We start from the raw sequence: 20,394 nt of genomic DNA on the forward strand, positions 1-20,394 counted from the left end.
GCTTTGACGTGGCTTCACGTAGTTAAGAACTAACTTTCGATCGTTGTGAATCATTTCTTCAATTCGTACCGAGTTTATTTCGTTCTTCGTCTGTAGTTTACTGTAAATATCCACACTAGAACTCTTTTCTAATATATCTACTATTATAATCATCCTGAATCGACTGAAAACCTTTACTAGCTATCATCACTTCAGCTGTATGAGAAGTATCGCCATCTATCGTAATTATAGACAAATAAATATAGTCATTATCGGCTGGCTTTTCATACTAGTTAATATCAATAAATGTTAATTAATAATTCGCATTGATTTAAAACAAATAATGAAAATAAGTGTCTTGAATAGAAATTATCTAAATTGATTCCCATAATGTTATCTGTACGAAAAGAAACAACAAAATTAATCATTCAAAGTCAACAAATATGATTTCATTAATTCCTGAAAACCTTAACATACTCAAAATATGACTTATGAATCCCTTTACAATTTCCGACTGTTTTCATTTGTGAATAGCTAGATCTAAAGGTACTACATTTATTATTGCATATTTAACAATGAAAAATAAGTTTATTTAATGAAATCTTGATACACAATTTCACTAATACGATTATCAAACAGAACCTGAGCGTCCGAAATCACTCAAATTTTAGTGAGAATTTCTCAACGCAAACGCAATTATTTCCCAATTTTTATTGAGTGCTGACAACTTTAGGTTGAGGACGGAAACTTTTCAGACAATCCTCAAATGAAGTATCATCAACGGTTTTTCCATTAATTTATTTGTTTCAACATAAAATATTTCTTATCCAAGCAATTCGAAAATTTTAGATAACAGCTGTCTAAATACGGCTTTCGCGCTATCACATGAAGATGCTGTGGCTAGTAACCTTTTTTTCTGATCCTTTTTTTATGTAATGAGTACCTTATGCAGAACAAATAGAATAGTCGAAACTTCAGCTAGATATTATCTAAACTGTATATATAGTAAAAATTTTTCTTTGTACTAATTCGATTATCTTTTTCGAATAGAAATTTTTTTTGTTGAAAACTGTTGATATTTGTATTCATTTCATCCTCACGCATACAGATGAAAGAAAAGTGCTTTCAAAATTTTTTAAAACGGTTTTCAGAAGAAAATTTTCTATTGCTTAATTAGTGAGGAGCTTTAGTAGTCCGAGCGCTTTGAATAGCTTATTAACTGCTTTTTTCTCTAGTCCCAAGATTTGAAAGCTCAACTATCATGAAATATTTTAATGTATATTAAACTTTGTGAAGGAGTTCGGTTCGACTGGGAAAAAGCATAGATCTCAATAATAAATAAATAAATAATTCCTTGTCGTTATGAAAAGTAGAAAATACTCTTACATCCTTTAGAAAAAATGCATTACAACATGATCTTAGTATTCAAAAAAAGTATTTCTCTATTACCGAAGGGGATAGATACTCCTTTTGACATAAATATCATTCTTATGTCTGTATGATATGAAATTGATAGTTTTCGAATTTTTTCTGTTTAATTTTATAGTTTGTTTGATAGTTCATTATTCAAAGAGCGATTATGTAGGTAACAACTCATATAAACGAAGCTTGCAACATGTTGATAGTTACCCAGATGAAAAATTGAGTTGTAACTACTAATTTTGGGTAATAATAAAACTGTTTTAGGAGCCAATAAAGTGAATACGTGGAAGAGAATTATGCAAGTTTCCTTTCATAGTGGTCTCATATGTATATTTTTTTAGACGACGCCATCTGAAAGTTAATCGTTCTGTATTTATTTACATACCGAAAGTTGCGTTTTGAGTGTTCCATGTAGTGGACAGTGACAAATCCGTACTACAAAACACTTCCGGGACGCTCTGGAGTAGACAACTTTAATACATTCCTCAAATGTGACTCTAGCCACTTTAATGTTGACAGTTGACAGTTTCACTTCGATAATTTTGCATAACCTTGAATTTTTAATTTTCTGAAATTATTTGTTTTATTCGAAGTTTTATCTAAATTAATGAATAAAAATGAATGATGTTGAAAAAGAAAACATCAGCGATAAAGAGCTACTCGAATCCACGCCACCTGATCTCACTGAAGAATTTAATGCGGTCGGACAAATAACTATTGATGTACTTGTTGTCTAAAGTGTTATAGGGATTGTATATTCTATGTGCAGTATCTGCTTCATTGTTTTCGGAATCATCAACGTATGTATCAGCCACCGCTAAGGTGTGCTCACTGCTCTGATACAATTAAACAGTCCAAAGTATGAGGGTTAAGACAATTACCAATTTAATTTTTTTAATATCAAATTAAACTGACCAAATATCCATTTAAACTGACAAATTATAAGCGAATGTTTCTCGGTCGACCGTAGGTGGAGTTTTTCGCGAATAAAGTGCTAATTTTTCACAATAACCTTGAAAAAGCTTAACCTTTAATAAAAAATTTTCTAGCCCGATCAATTAATGAGATCAACTGATATTTTATAACCAATTTCTAACCTTTTAGATGGTATAATTGGTTAAACGAAATTTCTCTCATGAGGTGCTAAGATCGCGGAGCTAATAGTTTGTTCTTAAGTTGGAATTTCTGGAACCGTTTGGTGATATTCATACTGAAGGCACAGTTGACACAACAACTACACCTTTTGTTTTTGTACGATTAGTTCGATAAGTGGGTTTTTATTCTTTTCTTTATGATTATTGATAACTGTATGAAACTTCGTTTTATTGGATATTAAAGAACGTTGATTGATGTTAACTATACGTTCAAAGAATTACTACTGTGTAGTCAGCTATGATACCGAGCATTATTTCCCCTAAATAAAATACAGTATAATAATCCCCCATATAAAAAACGACAAGACTAACCCGCACACTTACACTTTCTAACTTCAGAGACTGAAGACTTACCTGTTTTATACTAAATTATCCCACAAATAAACCTTCTTAGCCACTCTTACATTTAGCAATTTCAAACGCATCCAACAACGTATTATTGGATACATTTTCTAACGATTTTACTTTATTTATAAATATTTTATGATTAAGACTGGCAGGGTGATCGACAATACTCGATTTTTCGGTCTGTCCATATTTCAAATGAGCTATGTGCTCTTTAAACCGGGTAATAAGAAATCTCTCTGTCTGTCCATTATACTTTCCGTCACAATCATCACAGCTAATTTCATATATACCAACCTTTCCCAAATTTGTTTTTTCCTAAGGATTGCCCATTAATAGATTGTTGGATGCTTTTGGAAGCATTGAAATAGTGACAAAGGGCCAATTCTTAACAGTCCACTCAATAATTTTGTGGTCAAGGAGTAATTTTCGAGGAAGAAAGTTTATATTGGTAGGAAAATTTAGTAAAAAGTTTCTGTTTCTGAAGACGATAACTTGGTTATCGAAACGCGCGTCAGACAGTGTAATTGCGAGTGTTGGTGTGAACAGTTTGTTCAATAATAATGGTTTTTTTACAGTATCCATTTGAATTCTATTAAATAGTCATGCGTTCAAATTTGACTTGACTGTCTTGTATAAACCATTTGAGTCAAATTAATATACTAGTTGGGTTAGAAATGAAGAATAACTGATCGAAATATGGAATTAATATTATTCAGATAAGATACCTTGAAAATGGTATCTCAAATCTTGGGGCTAATTTGTGAACTAAATTGAGCTCATTTTCACGATTATGTTTTTGAAGGGGTCTAACTGTGACTTCTGGCAGTGTGACAATAAGAAAAGATGATAATAATTTGATTGGAATTAGTATCGGAGGTGGATCGCCGTTGTGTCCTTGTTTGTATATAGTTCAAATATTCGACAATACAGCAGCTGCTAGAGATGGAACGTTACAATCAGGAGATGAGCTCGTCTCAGTTAATGGTCAATCAGTTAAAGGAAAAACGAAAGTGGAAGTCGCCAAAATGATTCAGTCCGCAAAGGTATGTTACTCTTTTTATAAGAAATTGGTTCTAATTGTTTCTTATATACAACTATTAAACACATTCTGTGAATAAAACAGAATGATATAGTTAAAATATTAGCAACTACTATCAGTCAGTGGATCAGTATTTGGAAGATATTGGAGCAATTCTAGGAATTTCCAAATTACCTTTTGTTTATAGTCTTTATAAAATGGTCAACTATTTTAGCTAGATGTTAAAATATTTCCCATTATTTAAGAATGAATAATTTTTTTGCCATTTGCAGAACATTATTGACAAATATGTTCTAAAATATCCTAAGTATAAGTAAAAATTCTTAGCACTGATTTAATCTAAGCACAATTGGAGTAGTCAAAGAGAAAGAGCAATTCATGTCCAATGGAAAAGGTATTCTAATAACTATTTTGAACTAGTTAACATTTAAGCTACCGTCAGCTGGGGTAAGATTGGCCCAAATCTAAAGCTATGTTATGGTTTTATCGGCTCCATATCTTTTGACATTGATTATATCAATGTATCTTAATGTGTAAGCAAACATTATATCATCAAATTAAAACCATATTGAGACCTCAAAATCATTATGCAATATTATACTGAATTTTTTTAATGGTTGGGCTAAAGTTGCCTTGAATTGGGAAAACTTTGTCCCATACTTTCAAACCATATAAAACCTATGTTTATTATTAGTTGGGCTAAAGTTAGACAAGTTAAAATTACCACCAGACATATTAGTTTGTGTTTTTACCTGCGACCGGGTTATTTCTACCTACATTATAGTTTCAACATAATAGTTTAATTGTAACTGAAGCCGCTTGGGGCCGCTCGGCACGTCCCCACTCTATATTTTTGTTCGGCTCGGCTCAGCTTCCTTTGATCTGTACCTACTTTACGCGGGTTGGGATCGGCACGGCCCGGCCCGGCATGTTCTAACCCGGCAAAGCCTCCCGGGGCGTCTATATCAATGTGGCTTAGGCCGCCCGGGTCAGCGCGCCCGGCCTACCCCGGCATGGTCTGGACCCTGCTTTATACCTTTATGAAAAAATGTTCTGTTGAAAGTATCCTCTTGATTTATAGCGAATATTTTTCAGAATATATAAATAAATAATTTGGATGAATATATGTTATATCTACTGACTTTAGTAGGGCTTTGGTAAAATTGTATTATTGTAATAACATTTTCTTGAAAACCACCCAATTTAAAATGTCTTGCAGTATAAATACTCGACTAAAATATTAATTATACGTCGAAAAAACTAATAGCTTTATTATCAAGACTTTAAAACTTTACTTTATAGCGATCTTTATTTATGGCCTCTGTAAACTTACGTTTAATGTTCCTGGAAGATAAACGTCAGATAAATGATATTAAACTCTTATATTAATTTATTTTATCATAAACTTTTTCTAATAAGTTCAAAAACCGTAATTCAATAAAAAAATTACATTTCAATCAGATAGTTACAAATTTTGATATGTACTATTATCAATCAATATTATATCAATAATAGCTTTGTTCGCTGTAGATATCCCGAACATGTTCTGTCACCAGATTTGTGTGCAGGGAAAGAATTCTGCATTCGCGGTGCTAATAAAACATTTTAAAAATCCTGAACACATATTTCTAGTTCCGAACATGTTCTGAATACGTCCTCGGACAAGGATTAATCTGGCGCATGTGCATTCATCGTTTTTGTTATATTTACCTCTAACTTATATGGTTTTCTTCTTAATTATATTTAAAAAACGTGGTAATTGACTTTACACAAATTTCAAGAATAAACATTCAGCCAGTTAATTATATACATTTTATTTTTCTAACTAGTTTTCAATTCAAATTATAATTATAGATGTTTATCAATCGTTCATGAAGGAATTTATGTACAGAACATATTCTGAACAAACTATGCACAATTGACGTGTCCAGAATATATTTAGAATACTATCGTTTTCATTCCCTTTCCATATAAATAAATCGATGAGATTTCAAATGATTACTGTCATTAATAAATATTGAATTGACACCAAAGATACATTTTTATCTTGCACAAACAAATTTAAAAATAGAACATTTTCTAAAAATAAACTCGTAATTTCGATCCTGATTGAAATAACTTTCAATATGTTGTTTGAATGTCGCAAATAGCATAATAAATTGTGGTCGTCATCTGAGAAACAATTGAAATTATTGCTTTTATTTAAAACTACTATCATGATCTTTGAGCGTGTTAGAAAAACTAGCACGGATGATGAGAAAAAATATTTTTGACTTCTTCAATGATGTAAACTTCCAATATATCTATTATGAGGGTGATTCGATATATAAACGGGAGTTGTGCTATAAAAAATTTTATTATTAAGCTACGGAGCTGAAATTTTTTACAGTTTTTGTCCTCGTCACACTCCACATAATTTGTATTGTATAGTAGTATAGTTCTTACAATATCAATTGCAGATTATAAAAACCCTTGCCGATAATTTTGTAGGCGTAGATACCTCATTTTATAAATTTATTATTTTAATTAATACTTTAAGAAATATGTATACCTTATGCGAGAAAGTATTTGTTAGAAAACAATCGAATCATTATAAATTGGACGGCATTATAAGCCGTTATTTAGACAGAGTAAGGGCGTTTGGTTTAAACAGGGTACCAGACATAAACTGAGTCATTTTTGTACCCCATTCGTTTTTTTATGGAAAACGAAATTTAAATTTCAAATCAAAAGCCATGAAGGAAAATAAATTCTTTGCAAATAAATCAGAAGAAAAAAAATCATTTTAATTCTAGAGTATCTTTATAAATAATAATTGTAGTCAGAATCGTCTGAACTAGAGTCATCATTTGATTGAATTATGAAGGGTTGTAAAGAGGATGATACCACATACTCCTCTTCTTCTTTGATAACATATTCAACACAGTTTTTCCAAAGCTCCTGCTGCTAGAACTTTCTTTACGAGTTCCATAAAACGTCTTTATTCAGTTCTGGAGACTGAATACATCTTCGTAATTTTGATTTTAAGTTCGCCCATATTAACTCTATATATATGAAACATATATTCAGACTTTAAATTTTATGGCAGCATTAAAATTGACTAACACCGGGCGCTAGTTTTGAATTTCCTCGAATTTTTATTGTATATCCAACTATTTTCAAATGATTCGAAATCATTTGATGATTGCTACCCAGTGCATCCCCGATGTTTTGACATTTTACATTCCCATCTATGTCGAGCAGTGGCAATATTTCATCGGATTTTTAAGTTAAAAGACGTCTGAACACAACTCTATGCACGGAAAACAGCACAAATTTATTTCCAAGTCCGTAATGCGTTGTACACTTTTTTTATAAAGAGAGAGCATTATATAGCGTTTTTTTTGAAATTCCAATTTTTTTTGAATGATAATAACATAAAAACTACTCACTCTCATCATATTATCTACTACTATAATAGGAAAATACTTTTTAGATCAAAAATAGATTTGTAATGGCAAACGATTCGAACAATTGTATGTTATTTATAATAATAGTAAAAAATTATTTATTAATTTGTTCTCCCCTTCAATGTAGTGCCTGTGTGCAGTGATATACCGGAGGAATCGTTGAACCATTTCTTGCCAGCAGTGATAGAACTCCTCAACTGTTGTAACTTCGAAGAAAGAAATTTGATTGGCTCGTAAAGTTCCAAAATAACATTCTATTGACATATGTAACAGAAGAAGTCGTAAGGACTCGAACTGGGATTCAAATTTATGCACAATCTACTCGAGTAGATCAATGGATAGGTCTATCTTTTGAACGTCCAAATCGTTTCGTTTAATATGTTATATGTATGTTCAATCTTTGAATTTAACTGTTCACACATCAACCTTATTATTAAACGACTGATCTGATTCCTCACAAGATCAACGTTTCTTTAATTTTTTCTATATTTACTTTTCAAAAGTCTAATATAGAACTTGGCTGGAAATTATGATGACAGATTTTGTAACACTCAACAAAAACAATTTGAAGCGGTAGTTGTCAGTTTCATTACTTTCATTTCATACTTTGAATACGTTTGTAAGGATCGAATCTATTGATCTATCTCATATCTATTTTCGAGTCCAAAGCTATTGCTTAATCTGTTTTCGTTAATCGACATTAAATCTAAGAAGTCTATAACTAGAACTTATCATATTTTAAAATGTAGTTTGTTATGAAAAATCCATTAATTTTGATAAATTAGAGTACCAAACATATGAAATATTCATATTTATCTATATTCACTATATTTAGGATGAAGTTATCATTAACTACAATAAATTGCACGCTGATCCTGGACAAGGCAAAAGTTTGGATATCGTTCTAAAGAAAATGAAGCACCGATTAGTAGAAAATATGAGTTCTTCTACTGCTGACGCTCTGGGACTTTCGAGAGCAATTTTATGCAATGATACTTTGGTAAAGAAAATGCAGGAGTTACAGGACACCGAAGTTATGTATAGAGGGCTAGTGGAACACTGCAAAAGGATGTTACAAGTAAGTTACGTATGAGATATGAAAACAATATTAGCTATACATATCAATACTTGTCTTATGAGATTTATACCCTAACAAATCTCTTGTAAAATTAGGAAGAAAAAGCATTTCAATTATTTTAAGTGTATTTGTTACAATTTTTTTACCTCTACTACAAATAACTTTGAAAAACATAAAAAACTAAAGGGGATAAATAAATATTTTCTGTCATGTTATTTAGTAGTTAACTATCCTGTAGAATTTTGAAATTTGAAGGCTCCGAAATTGTGTAATGGCACGCAGTAAAAAAATCATGGGTAACATTCTTGAAGCCACTATTACAAGTGGAAAATTTCAAAGCGAAGTTGTACTTCTACCACGGATCCCAATGATTCATTCAGATTCACCTATACGATTCATTTCCAATCCGCTTGGCATTTGCTATGACTATAAATAAATCACCAGGTCAAACAATGAGGATTTGTGGCCTAGATCTAGAAAATCCATGCTTTGCTCACGGTCAATTATATTTTACGTGTTCCAGAGTTAGAAAACCATCAAATTTATTTGTCTATACCCCTCAAAACCAAAAATATTTCACATCCAATGGCATTACCATAAATTAAGGTTTTGTACAGTTTAATAAATACACATGTTATAAAACAGTTTGAGTTTCAACAAGTTTAATTTTTTTATTCACATAGCCTCTAAATTTAACTTCCCTCATAGAATACACATACTCACACGCTGTCCATTGGTCGAATTGTGATATGTAATGACGTTAGATATTTTTTTGAATTTAAGATGTGTGTAGAAGACAACGTCTGTCGAATTCTCTAGTATACTTTTTATCAAACACGCTATCTCGGAATATATCACAAATTCACACAAATATTACAAAATTTAAATTAAAAATTCATTAATACATACGTTAATTTCATAATTCCTGACCTGATAATATTCAATTATAACCAAAACTGTTTTTTTTTAATAAATGATTTATTCTTGAAATTGAAAGTTGGATACGTCATGCTAATTTATATAAGACCATAATATTATGAATGATATTTATTTTTGTAATTCCGTTCTACATCATTCAGGTTATCGGCGTTTTAATGTTTTATTGACATCATCAAATGCTGCGCGTCGAAGAATACAGATTGCTCCAAATAATTACGTAACTAATCACTTTTCCAAATATTTATTGCTGTGAATAGCAAAAGAAAATTAAGCAAAAAAAGAGAATTTGAACGGTTTTTAGGAAAAAAAAAACATATATCAAAATTCTTTTAGTACTTCAACAATTTCAGAAGATAAGGAATATACATATTTTTGGCAATATGTTTTAGTTGGATTATTGGTTTAGTTAAATATTTACTTGAGAAAAAAAGTGAATAGTTTATGAAGCAAGTAAATGTAACGTTGTAAATTATGCTTAACTGTATTAAAATCTGAACTGAAAGGATGTTGAATCGTTGTAGAACTGAATCTTTACACATAGTTTGAACTTGCTACATCTATTCATTTTCGATCAGATACGTACAAATAGAGATAAATATCCTGAAAATATGATCTATAACTCATTCGATTCAAAATCAACTCTAGAAAAATGGTTTTGAAGGATTCTGGTGCAGGATGAATAAAATATTTCGTTTTTCGGAAAATATTCATATTTGACCAATTTAGGAAAAAGCTTGTTTAAGAGGAGAAAATTTCCGATAAAAAAGTTCCAACTTTCGGAATCTATCTCCATTATTTAAAATTTTGATTTGTTGTTGAAAATAGAGGAAAAAATAACTTTTTTATAACATAAAATGTCATTTTCAAAATTTGAGAAAATTCTACTATCGTCTTAACACTTGAAAAAATAATTCAATTGTTAACTAACACAGCCAATATCCGTTGACATAAATAATGGAATAAAATGTATAAATAATTGTCCTGTGAATTTGAAACTTCGTGGAGCCCTTTTGATACACATACTTCATAAGATCCTGCGATAAATTTTCATAAAAGATTATTAATATGTTAATTAAATACCTAAATAATGTTGATGATTTTTTTTCAACTAAGATTTAACTATGCCAATGAACAATGGCAATAATTTACATGGGTTTACATTTTTTTCTTAGTTTCTTTATAAAATGGTTTTAAACCCATAGAGAAATTGAAAATTTTTTTTACTATTTTGTTATCCACTGAAAAACATGATTTCTTAGAAAAAATTTTTTCGTAATTTTAATTTTTAATTCTTCATTAGATTTTTTTATCGATTGTTCAAATAAATAGTTGAGAAATAATTTTGCTTCTAAGAATCATAATTTACACCTTTAAATAGTTTTGCAAAAAAAATTTATCGATTATTTAATTGTTATTAGCTTAACAATTTGTTATGAACAAATATTTACCAATAGTACATACAAAAATGCAAATGTGAGATAGAGTTCCGGGAATCAAAACTTTTTTGTCGGATATTTCTTTCTCTTCAACAAGCTTGTTTCAAAATTGCTCAAATATTAATATTTTTTGAGTTATTAACGAAAAATTAGATACCATTTTTTTCCCTCGTATTTTGTTAATACCAATTTCATTTTTTTTCACACCAAAGCCCTTCAAAAATATTTTTCTAGAGGTGTTTCCGATCGCTTATATTTTTAGGATCTTAATCTCTACATTTCACATTTTCGAACTTGTTGACTAGAGTAGTAAGATATAGATCTTCCAATATCAATTGCAGATTGTAAAAACACTTGCTGACAATTTTGTTTGATCTACCTTATGCGGGAAAGTATTCGTTAAAAGGCAATCGAATCATTTTAAATTGGACGGCATTATAAGCCGTTATTTTTACAATTTCACTAAATTGTAGTATTAAATTAAAAAACGTAAATAGACGAGTAAAATGTTTTTGCCTGTAAGGGAGTTTGGTTTAAACAGGGTACCAGACGTGAACTGAGACCTTTTTATACCCCATTCGTCTATTAGAACTTCGGTAGTCTTTTATCTGACGCAAATAATCGCCATAAAACTATCCTTGACTATGAACGCCAAGTTTCTTAACTGGTATAATTGTATTCTGAGTACTTTGCTACCTTTGGCTGTATTATTTCTAATGGCGCAACTCTGTTCTCTTTACATAAACTATAAATTGTCCTATGTATAAAATCTGCTTATCGCAGACTCTCTGATAGGAATATTTCGAAGAAATTGTATACATACATACAGCTTCGGCTAATAGAAATGCATTGATGTTTACTATTTGATGTTTACATTGGTAAACAATTGAGATAATGAGTCCACGTGGACTGACGGTTTGTTAGATGTTTGATTTTTGTTTGTTGCTGGATTTTGTTTGCATTTGTTTGCACAACTGTCTTCTGAAATTGATATTTGAAGAACTATACTACCTATCAATAACTGTTCATGCAAAAGTACGAGTAAATTCCCATTTATTCTCATGGTCTCCGCTACCATAGGTATCAAGCAACGAGTACATCAACCTTGTCCCTATTCTTTATCTCTACCATTAACCTCGTGTTTTATTTCTATAAGTACAACAAATTTCTTCACTGTTAGCTTTGTAAACAAAATGTGTATATGTCAAAACTAATATGGAATGGAATCTTTGAATATTCTAATATTCAATAATACGAATATTTGATTCTTATTGGGTATCAGTTTTTCTCTGATCATTTCTAAATCCTTTTTTTATATATAGTTTCTGTTATATCTGTTATAATAGTACATTATTCACGAGGAGAAGTTTACTGTCACGAGTGCTAGCTAGTGGAATGAAACACCTAGTGAATAATAACTCATTATACGCGAGTAGAATACTATATTTTATCTACGACTATTATCTAAACAGTATTTATTCATAGTTATTAATAACCCCTGTTACCAGTTGAAAATGAATACACCATATTATATACTTTCCTTTTCCTTTCCGGCAATAAATTTGATTAGGCAACTTCAGGAGCTTCTCTAATTTCTGATGGTGTGAAAGAACAGTTACTTTCGTTTTTTATATTCATTTCTAGTTGGTTTTCAAACATAAAATATTGAAACACTGAGAAATCTGAACACAAAATAAAGTTGACAGTTTTGAGTCAAATTTATTTTTATTCAAAAGCAATTTCAATTTATAAATTGTTTCACAAACCATGGTACGTTGAGAAACAGATAGACGTTAAACACATTCATGTCGCTGACAGCTCATTATGAATATTCCATGCCTTCCCGTGTAGGTTTCGAATTCGGTCTGGGAATTTTTTGTTTTTCTTATGTGTACAAAACTAAATTGAAAATATTTAGTATAGCTTCACATGCTAAAATTTTTAGAACTTATTTGTTGTTTAGAAACAATATAATTAATATAACTAAATCAAGAAAGCATCTGACATCTGTGTATTATTAAGGTCGTCAAGTAGACGTATAATTAGTACATTATACAACAGTTGTGGACAAACTAAAAGTGTTTGTTTCACTGACATAGCTATAAAATATATAATATGAATACGTATTTCTTCCAATTCCACATGCAATCTACAGAATAATAAATTTCTGAAGAGTTTGAGTTTTGATGAGTATTAATAATGATTATTTCCACCACATTTTAGGAGTTATAATTGAAAATACTGGCAGGCAGGAATTAGAAATCATTTCACGAATTGACAAAGTCATTAAATGTTATTATACAATGAATAACAAATTTATCAACAGAAAGGAAATATCTAGGACAACAAAAATGAAAGTGTAGCACTTCATATACAGACCAATACTCACATACGGATGCGAGACATGGGTCATAAACGCCAGACAGTAGAGTAAGATACAGCCAACGGAGATGAAATATCTAAGACGAGTGAAAAGGATAACCAGGAATGATCGTATTAGAAACGAGACAGTAAGAGCTGTGTTAAAAGTAGAGTCTGTATTGGATGTTATAAAAAAGAGTGGAGGCTGGTGGAGGCACTTCCACAGAATGAAGAATACCAGAGAAGTAAAACAAGTATGGCAGGGGCAAGACCAGAGAACAATAGAAAAAGAGGGATACCTGGGATAAGACAATCTCAAAATTCTTGAAAGAGAGAAATCTTACGTGGAATGATGCACAAGAAAAAGCAAAAAAAATGGTGGAAATTCGTACATGGATAAGAGGAAAATACCTCCTAACACCATACTATATATATATATATATATATATATATATATATATATATATATATATATATATATATATATATATATATATATATATCCACCACATAAAAACCACACCAATTCTACAAGAAAGAAAAGTAATTGGGACACCTTTAATTGAATTCTTGTGATTATAAGAACTAAAAAAAAACCTTGTTCTTTTTTCTAAGCTTCTAAGCAACCTTATTATATTTCCAGGCCCAAATGGATTTACAGCAGGCCATTAAAGCTATGGGTGATGTATTTTCCGGTATAGCCGTAAGGGAGCCTCAAGCTCGTGCTAGTGAAGCATTCAGATTATTTGGAGAACAACATAGAAACATCGAAAAAGTTGGTTTAGAGATGGTTAAGAAAGTGAAACCGGTACGTATCATGTCACATCTTTTGATTCTCCATCATTTAAGAGTATTTAACTACTTCTTATTTTGTGATATTCACTTGGCTTCCTCCGATAAAAATATAATAATCAATTGTTTATCGACATCCTCATATGATACTTATACTTTAAGGTCCTCAGATCACATATTTGTGTAAATAAGTAATTGATTTCTATTACCTGTATCATAAGGATCTTCTTCAGTATTTTTTATAGACTTATTCTGCCAACAAGTCAGTACACCTTTCGATTTTGTACCTAGTTGTTGATGTATATATTTTCAAAATTTCTTATTTATCAAGATATGTGAAGAAATAATCAAATATCCAATCATGTTTTCATAATTTAACGTGGTATCCTGTAGTTTTCTCAGGATTTTGACGAATAATAAGAACTGGTCAATTGTAAACACCTATTTTGAAGACTTTCTTAATGTAATCTTGCAAATATGATCTTAAACGACGACTCGCTACGATGTCAAAGTACCCATATCCATATACATACCCAAATCTTAAAATTATCTTTTTTTATAATAATTATAAAGAATATGACGATAGAATTGTTGCAGGTACTATCAGATGTCGGAACATATTTGTACAAAGCCATTCCAGATACAAGACTCACAGTGAAAAAATACGCAGATGCCAAATTTGAATATTTGGCGTATTGCTTGAAAGTAAAAGAAATGGACGACGAAGAATGTAGTTATGCAGCTTTACAAGAACCGTTATATAGAGTGGAAACTGGAAATTACGAATATAGGTGAGGGATTATGAATTATTTTAATTATTGTAATACATACTTTTGATGAAAGTACTAAGAAACAAAGTCAAGAAATTGTACAGTCGAAACTCGATTAACCGGACTAATTTCGGATAATCGAAAGTCCGGATAATCGAATGTATGAAGAAAAGCAGGTTCTGTGAAATAAAATAAGTATAATAATAGTTATATTAATCAATAAATAATAATATTATTGATCAAAAATAGTAATAATTTGATAATAAGTTTAATTTGGTTTAAAATATTTGGTAATTGGCATTCATTTGACGTTAACTACTTTTTCTCTCCGTTGCTGTTATATCACGACTTCGTTTCAGCTGTAGCATCACTCTCTGTTTGTTTTTCAAACAATTTAAAAACTGTTTCCAGAGCCTGAAGTGCTTCATCATGAGATGGTCCACGTTTAGATTTTCTTCTGTGTCATCTTCTTGTATCTCCTGCTGTTCATTTATCTGCAATATGTTTTCTACGATTTCATCAAACGACATAATCGGAAAGCCTTGTGATCATCACTGTCACAAGTGACCCATTTTTAAATCATCATAATAACAATCCTGGCATATTTGTATCTTTAATATTAACCAAATCAAATCCTCCAAAATAAAATCATCCGTATTGGTTATTGAATTTTCATTCTTCCGATTAAGTACCTATTCAAAGCCTTGTTTAAAGTTTTCCTTTCAATCAAATCCCGCGCATTTACAACCCTGTAACAACACTGCTTTATATTTATTCTCTTTAAAAAATGATAAAACGACCTCTACATCATCCTCATCAACAGTTAACAATCTACGTAAAAGTCGTTTCAATAATACTTCGATCCATTGGTTGTATCATTAAGAGGGAAAAATTTAATTTTAATTTTTCCAATTTCTCTCTCTAAAAATTTGACGGTAGTTCTCCTTCGTTTGCATTTTATTCAGTTAAGATTTCTTCGTATAAATTCTTCTATAATATGATCTAAATTTACAGTATCAGCTGGCGGTGGAAGTGATTGAGAATTTAGAAGCGGAACTGGATACTTCTATAAAAACTACACGCGTTGCTGAAGTTCTTGAAACACTCACTGTTTGAACTGCAACTTTCGGTGAAATGGAAAATCTAATTTCTTTCCTTGTCCTTTCGGGATCCTCTTCTGAACTAGATAAATCCGATGATTCATATTCACTCACATCGGGCGAAAAATCGTCTTCACTAACTGATAAAACATCTTATAACATAACTTTTTCAACTTTTCCTGCTCTTCTTCCTAATTTCCCATTCTAAACATAATACAGAATCCAAATGATGTCAATAAAGAGAGTCAGTATAAATCCTAAACTGCAATCACTGGCAAGACAAGTAAACGACGTGAATTCCACCAAGTCAGAGCAAATTCTAAACAGTAAAGGCGCCAAATAACACAGAAATCGACAAGAATACGCGTCAGCTTATAAAACATATCAGAAGCTGGAGGCCGTGCAATCCGACGACGAAAAAGGCCGCGACACGTACATCAGAGCGAAGTAACTAACTAAAACAATAACGAAACGCGCGGGGCTGCGATCCCGTGGGGCGCGGGCGGGATAATACCAGTTCCGACTGGTTCTCACTTGCATAAATTCGACTTTTAGTATATAATGTTAAACATTTTGTAACTTGGCGCAATATTACTAATTATTTAATTGGTCGCAGTTGATAGTCCGGATAATCGCGAATCCGTATAACTGCGAGCCGGATAATCGAGTTTCTACTGTTTAGATGGAAAGAAAATACTAAAACAAAATTATAAAACAAATGCTTTCTTCATATATCTTCTAGTATGGGCATTTCTATTCGTATTCCAGCGCTATTACAACCGAATGTCTGCTACGAGTTCTCTTGAATCTTATTAATACGTAATTTGTAGATTGATTCTTCGATGTCGTCAATTAGCACGAAGTAGGTTTGCGAAATTGAGAGCAGATGTATTGGTAAAAATGGAATTGCTAGACAACAAACATATACAATCTCTAGGCGGTCATTTGGTTAAAATAATTAACGGCCTAGCAGAGCTACATACTAAAACATTACAACTTTTCGAAGGACCAGCTTTGTTTCCCGTAGAAGTGGATTTAACTAATACTGCTTTCCAATATAAATCGACAACTCCATTACCACAGGTGAGTTAATGATGAACATTGATGACATTTCTTATAATTTATCTGCATTTGGAAAAAATTGGAAAATCCACAAGCTAAGAATCTGTTATACAGGGTGTCACAAGACGAGATAAAACTATCTGTATATGGCAAAATACTGAAAATTTCTACGTTTGGGTTTTCGGATATGGTATTTTTAACTAAAATATTTTCAGAAATGGCCTGTAACTTTGTTATTTTGAATAGAACATACTTTTTTAAAATGTACGTAAAATTTTAGTATATTTTTGTTTAAAAACTTTTTTCGAACAGTTCATACTTTTTGAGTTATCAAGTTTTTTGTAAAAAATTTGAGACCGTTGCTTATAAATTATTTTTTTACGAGATACCCTCAGAGATATGAGAATGGTTTCTGTTTAGTTGCTTTCAGCAAGGTTAGACATATTTGAATCTATGCTGAAAAATGTTTCATTTTATACAGGGTGTGTATAAAAAGTGTTCAAAGCTTAACTTCATAAATATCAAATTTCTTCATTTTTTTAATCTATTCAGGTGTAAAAAATAAGGATTAGTAAATACAATTCGATTTGATTTTTTTACAAGCATTGAAAGATGAAGATTTTATTTATTAGTGCTTGTATCAACCGGTCAAAATAAAATTTACACCACACCTGCATCTCTAAAAATTTAAAGAAAACAATCAATATCTGGATAACGTTAAGGTTTAGGTATAGGAAAGTATACATGAACTTGCCCTATTTTTTACCCCTGAGTGTATTAAAATAGAAAAAATCGGTTGAAAAAAATGAAGAAATTTGATATTTATGAAGTTAAATTTGAGCACTTTTTATACACACCCTGTATAAAATGAAAAATTTTTCAACATAGATTCAAATACGTCTGACCTTGCTTAAAGCAACTAAAGAGAAACCATTTTTATATCTTCAAGGGCATCCGTATTAGGTCAAATAAGGGTCTGCAACGGCCAAATTTTTTACAAAAAAATTAATAACTCAAAAAATATGCATTTTTCGAAAAAAGTTTTTAGACAAAAGTATACTGAAATTTTACGTATATTTCAAAAATGTATTAATATATAGGGTATTCTATTTAAAATGACAAAGTTACAGTCGACTTCCGGTAGAACCGAAAGTCGGCTATCTTTGAAAATATTTTAGTTAAAAAGATCGTATCCAAATATACCAACTCGGAATCCAATTTTTCATACACTTGTAAACCTCGGCTGGGACAGCCTTCAGCAACTTACTTTTTATAGCACATTACCCGAAGACGTATTTTGAGTTTTGAAAAGAGGAAGCCAAAATTTGTTTGGCCAGAAAATCAGTCACAATTTTGCAGGAATTTGAGCGCCCATTATCGTGGAGAATAATCCATGAAATCTTTTTCCACAAATCCAGTCGTTTAGGACTAATTATTTCTCAAAATATTTAAGTTGTACCCTTTTGAAATGAATTCGTGGTGAACCTCGTCTTTGCAGTCCAGGGTACGGACCAGGTAATTTTTTATAGTATATATCGGTTCTAGTATTCGTCGGAGAGCTAGTAACGCACGTTTCATGAAGTGTTTGATGCACCTTGAAATTTTTTCATTTAAAATCTATTGGATTGAAAAGCAGATATACCTGTGTTGGCTTGACCCACCTTGGGACACCAGGTAGTGCGCATCCTAAAAAAAAAGTGTAAAAAAATATGACCCAAAAAAAGTTCTTGATTCAACAACCAACAACCAGTAATTGAAAGTTTAGGTAATTTTAAAAATACAACTATATAGTCAAAAACTTTTGAGGGGGCTTATATTTAATAAATCCACCCCAAAGTTGATTTTTCTAAAATACCATTCGAAGTGTTTGATTCACGCTGCAAATTTGATAGCGTCTTAATAAATATAAAAAAAATTATCTACAAAAAGCCAGACACTTTTTCCGGGGTTTAATTGTCGGCAAACATCAAAATAAATCTTTATTAATTCATAAAGTTTATGAATTGGTTGAATCTGAAAACGTTCTATTTATGATTTTACGAGAAATGTATAACGATTCTGAATTCAATGAGCTGCCTATTTGACGCACTAATTGAGGTTAAATTATGTAACCTTTTCACACACCAGAGGTTTCTTTATTTTATATACGACGTATGACAATAATTAAGTATCAGAATGATTTTGGTTGTCCCTAAAACAACGAAAATAATCCAATTTCTATATTTTCTTCATAAGAACTTTACGAATCATCTTATCCATATCCATATGATATTTATTACGGTTACTACCCTCTGCCAGACGGGCCTAAACTATTATTCAGTTATAGTTTAAAAACTGAATTTTATATATGTTACTTAGGAACCTATGAAACAATGTTTTACTGTGTTAAAGTTCTTGTATACTTCTGTCGAATTTACTTATTACATAGCCAATAACATTTATATGGTTATTAATTTATTTCAGGAAAATGAAGAAGATGATAGAGAAGTAGAAGAAGCTGAAGAAATATTGAATATGAACAATGACCAATTGATATCGGATCTTTCAAAACCTATCGAGAAAAATGATCACAACAATCATTCCGATCTTCTTTTGCCCGATCTTCCCAATGATATTCAAAATGAACCGAACTATGACGATATGGACAATTGGGCATTGTTATCTTCTTTATGTTTAGACAGTCCCCAACATAAACCACTACTATCAGGATTAGATTAATTTTATTGAAATCTAGAAAAATTGTAATTATATATTAATAATAGTTTTTTGTATTATTTTAATTGCAAAAAATTCAAATTAATAAATATATTTAACTAAACCATTATATGTCTCATTTCTAATAAAAACAGTTGCCCCAATTTTGAATAATAGAAAAATATGGAAGCTCGTGGATAACTTCAACCATAGTAATGCAAAGATAATAAGTAGAAGTGATGTCCTGCATAAAATATATTTTTCCTTAAAATTCGTACTAAAACTGAGAATACAAAACGAGGTGTCCTTGACTTGGAGCAAGGTTCTTCCACTAGATAATTTCTCCGATTTTCTTTCCTGTGATTATAGTTGCGCCGGCTGTTTATCGTTAATTCGCCTCTATTTTGCTGCAGTATTCTGATGCACAGTCTGAGAGGTTTGTCTCACTTATGAAAGTTTCGCCTTGTTCCAGCCTTATAACTGCATCCATGCATGTTTGTTTTTTTTCCTTTCCCACGATTTAAAATATTCTTAGAGATTTCCACTGCAAATTCGGACCCAGATAGAAGTGTGGCTCAAAGGTTAGCCAGTTCTTTGGATATATTATTGCCCGCGACTCTCTCATGTCCAGCGATCAAAACCAGCCCGATCTTCAGCTAGCTCAATGATTGTCCTCCAACAATCCAGACTCAGCTTTGATTCGGTGGTACTTCCAATGCCTATAAATTGTGTGTTTTTATTTGAATTATGAGTATTCATTTTATATATTAA

The 20,394-nt window shown here is 31.0% G+C and overlaps 1 protein-coding gene across 9 annotated transcripts in view; it reads left to right on the top strand.

The window, feature by feature from the left end:
- The window catches only part of LOC130901548 (PRKCA-binding protein), a 34,216-nt gene extending 14,469 nt beyond the window's left edge, over window positions 1–19,747 (top strand). For all 9 annotated transcript variants that reach the window (XM_057813013.1, XM_057813012.1, XM_057813010.1 and 6 more), the window contains 6 exons: window positions 3,706–3,946; window positions 8,227–8,469; window positions 13,849–14,013; window positions 14,595–14,788; window positions 16,698–16,950; window positions 19,393–19,747. In XM_057813013.1, the coding sequence (XP_057668996.1) occupies window positions 3,706–3,946; window positions 8,227–8,469; window positions 13,849–14,013; window positions 14,595–14,788; window positions 16,698–16,950; window positions 19,393–19,647 (1,351 nt within the window). In that variant the 3' untranslated portion in view covers window positions 19,648–19,747. The remainder of the gene's footprint in view (window positions 1–3,705; window positions 3,947–8,226; window positions 8,470–13,848; window positions 14,014–14,594; window positions 14,789–16,697; window positions 16,951–19,392) is intronic.
- Window positions 19,748–20,394: the final 647 nt, after the last annotated feature.

Source organism: Diorhabda carinulata, chromosome X, assembly GCF_026250575.1.
Source record: "Diorhabda carinulata isolate Delta chromosome X, icDioCari1.1, whole genome shotgun sequence".
Taxonomy (NCBI): domain Eukaryota; kingdom Metazoa; phylum Arthropoda; class Insecta; order Coleoptera; family Chrysomelidae; genus Diorhabda; species Diorhabda carinulata.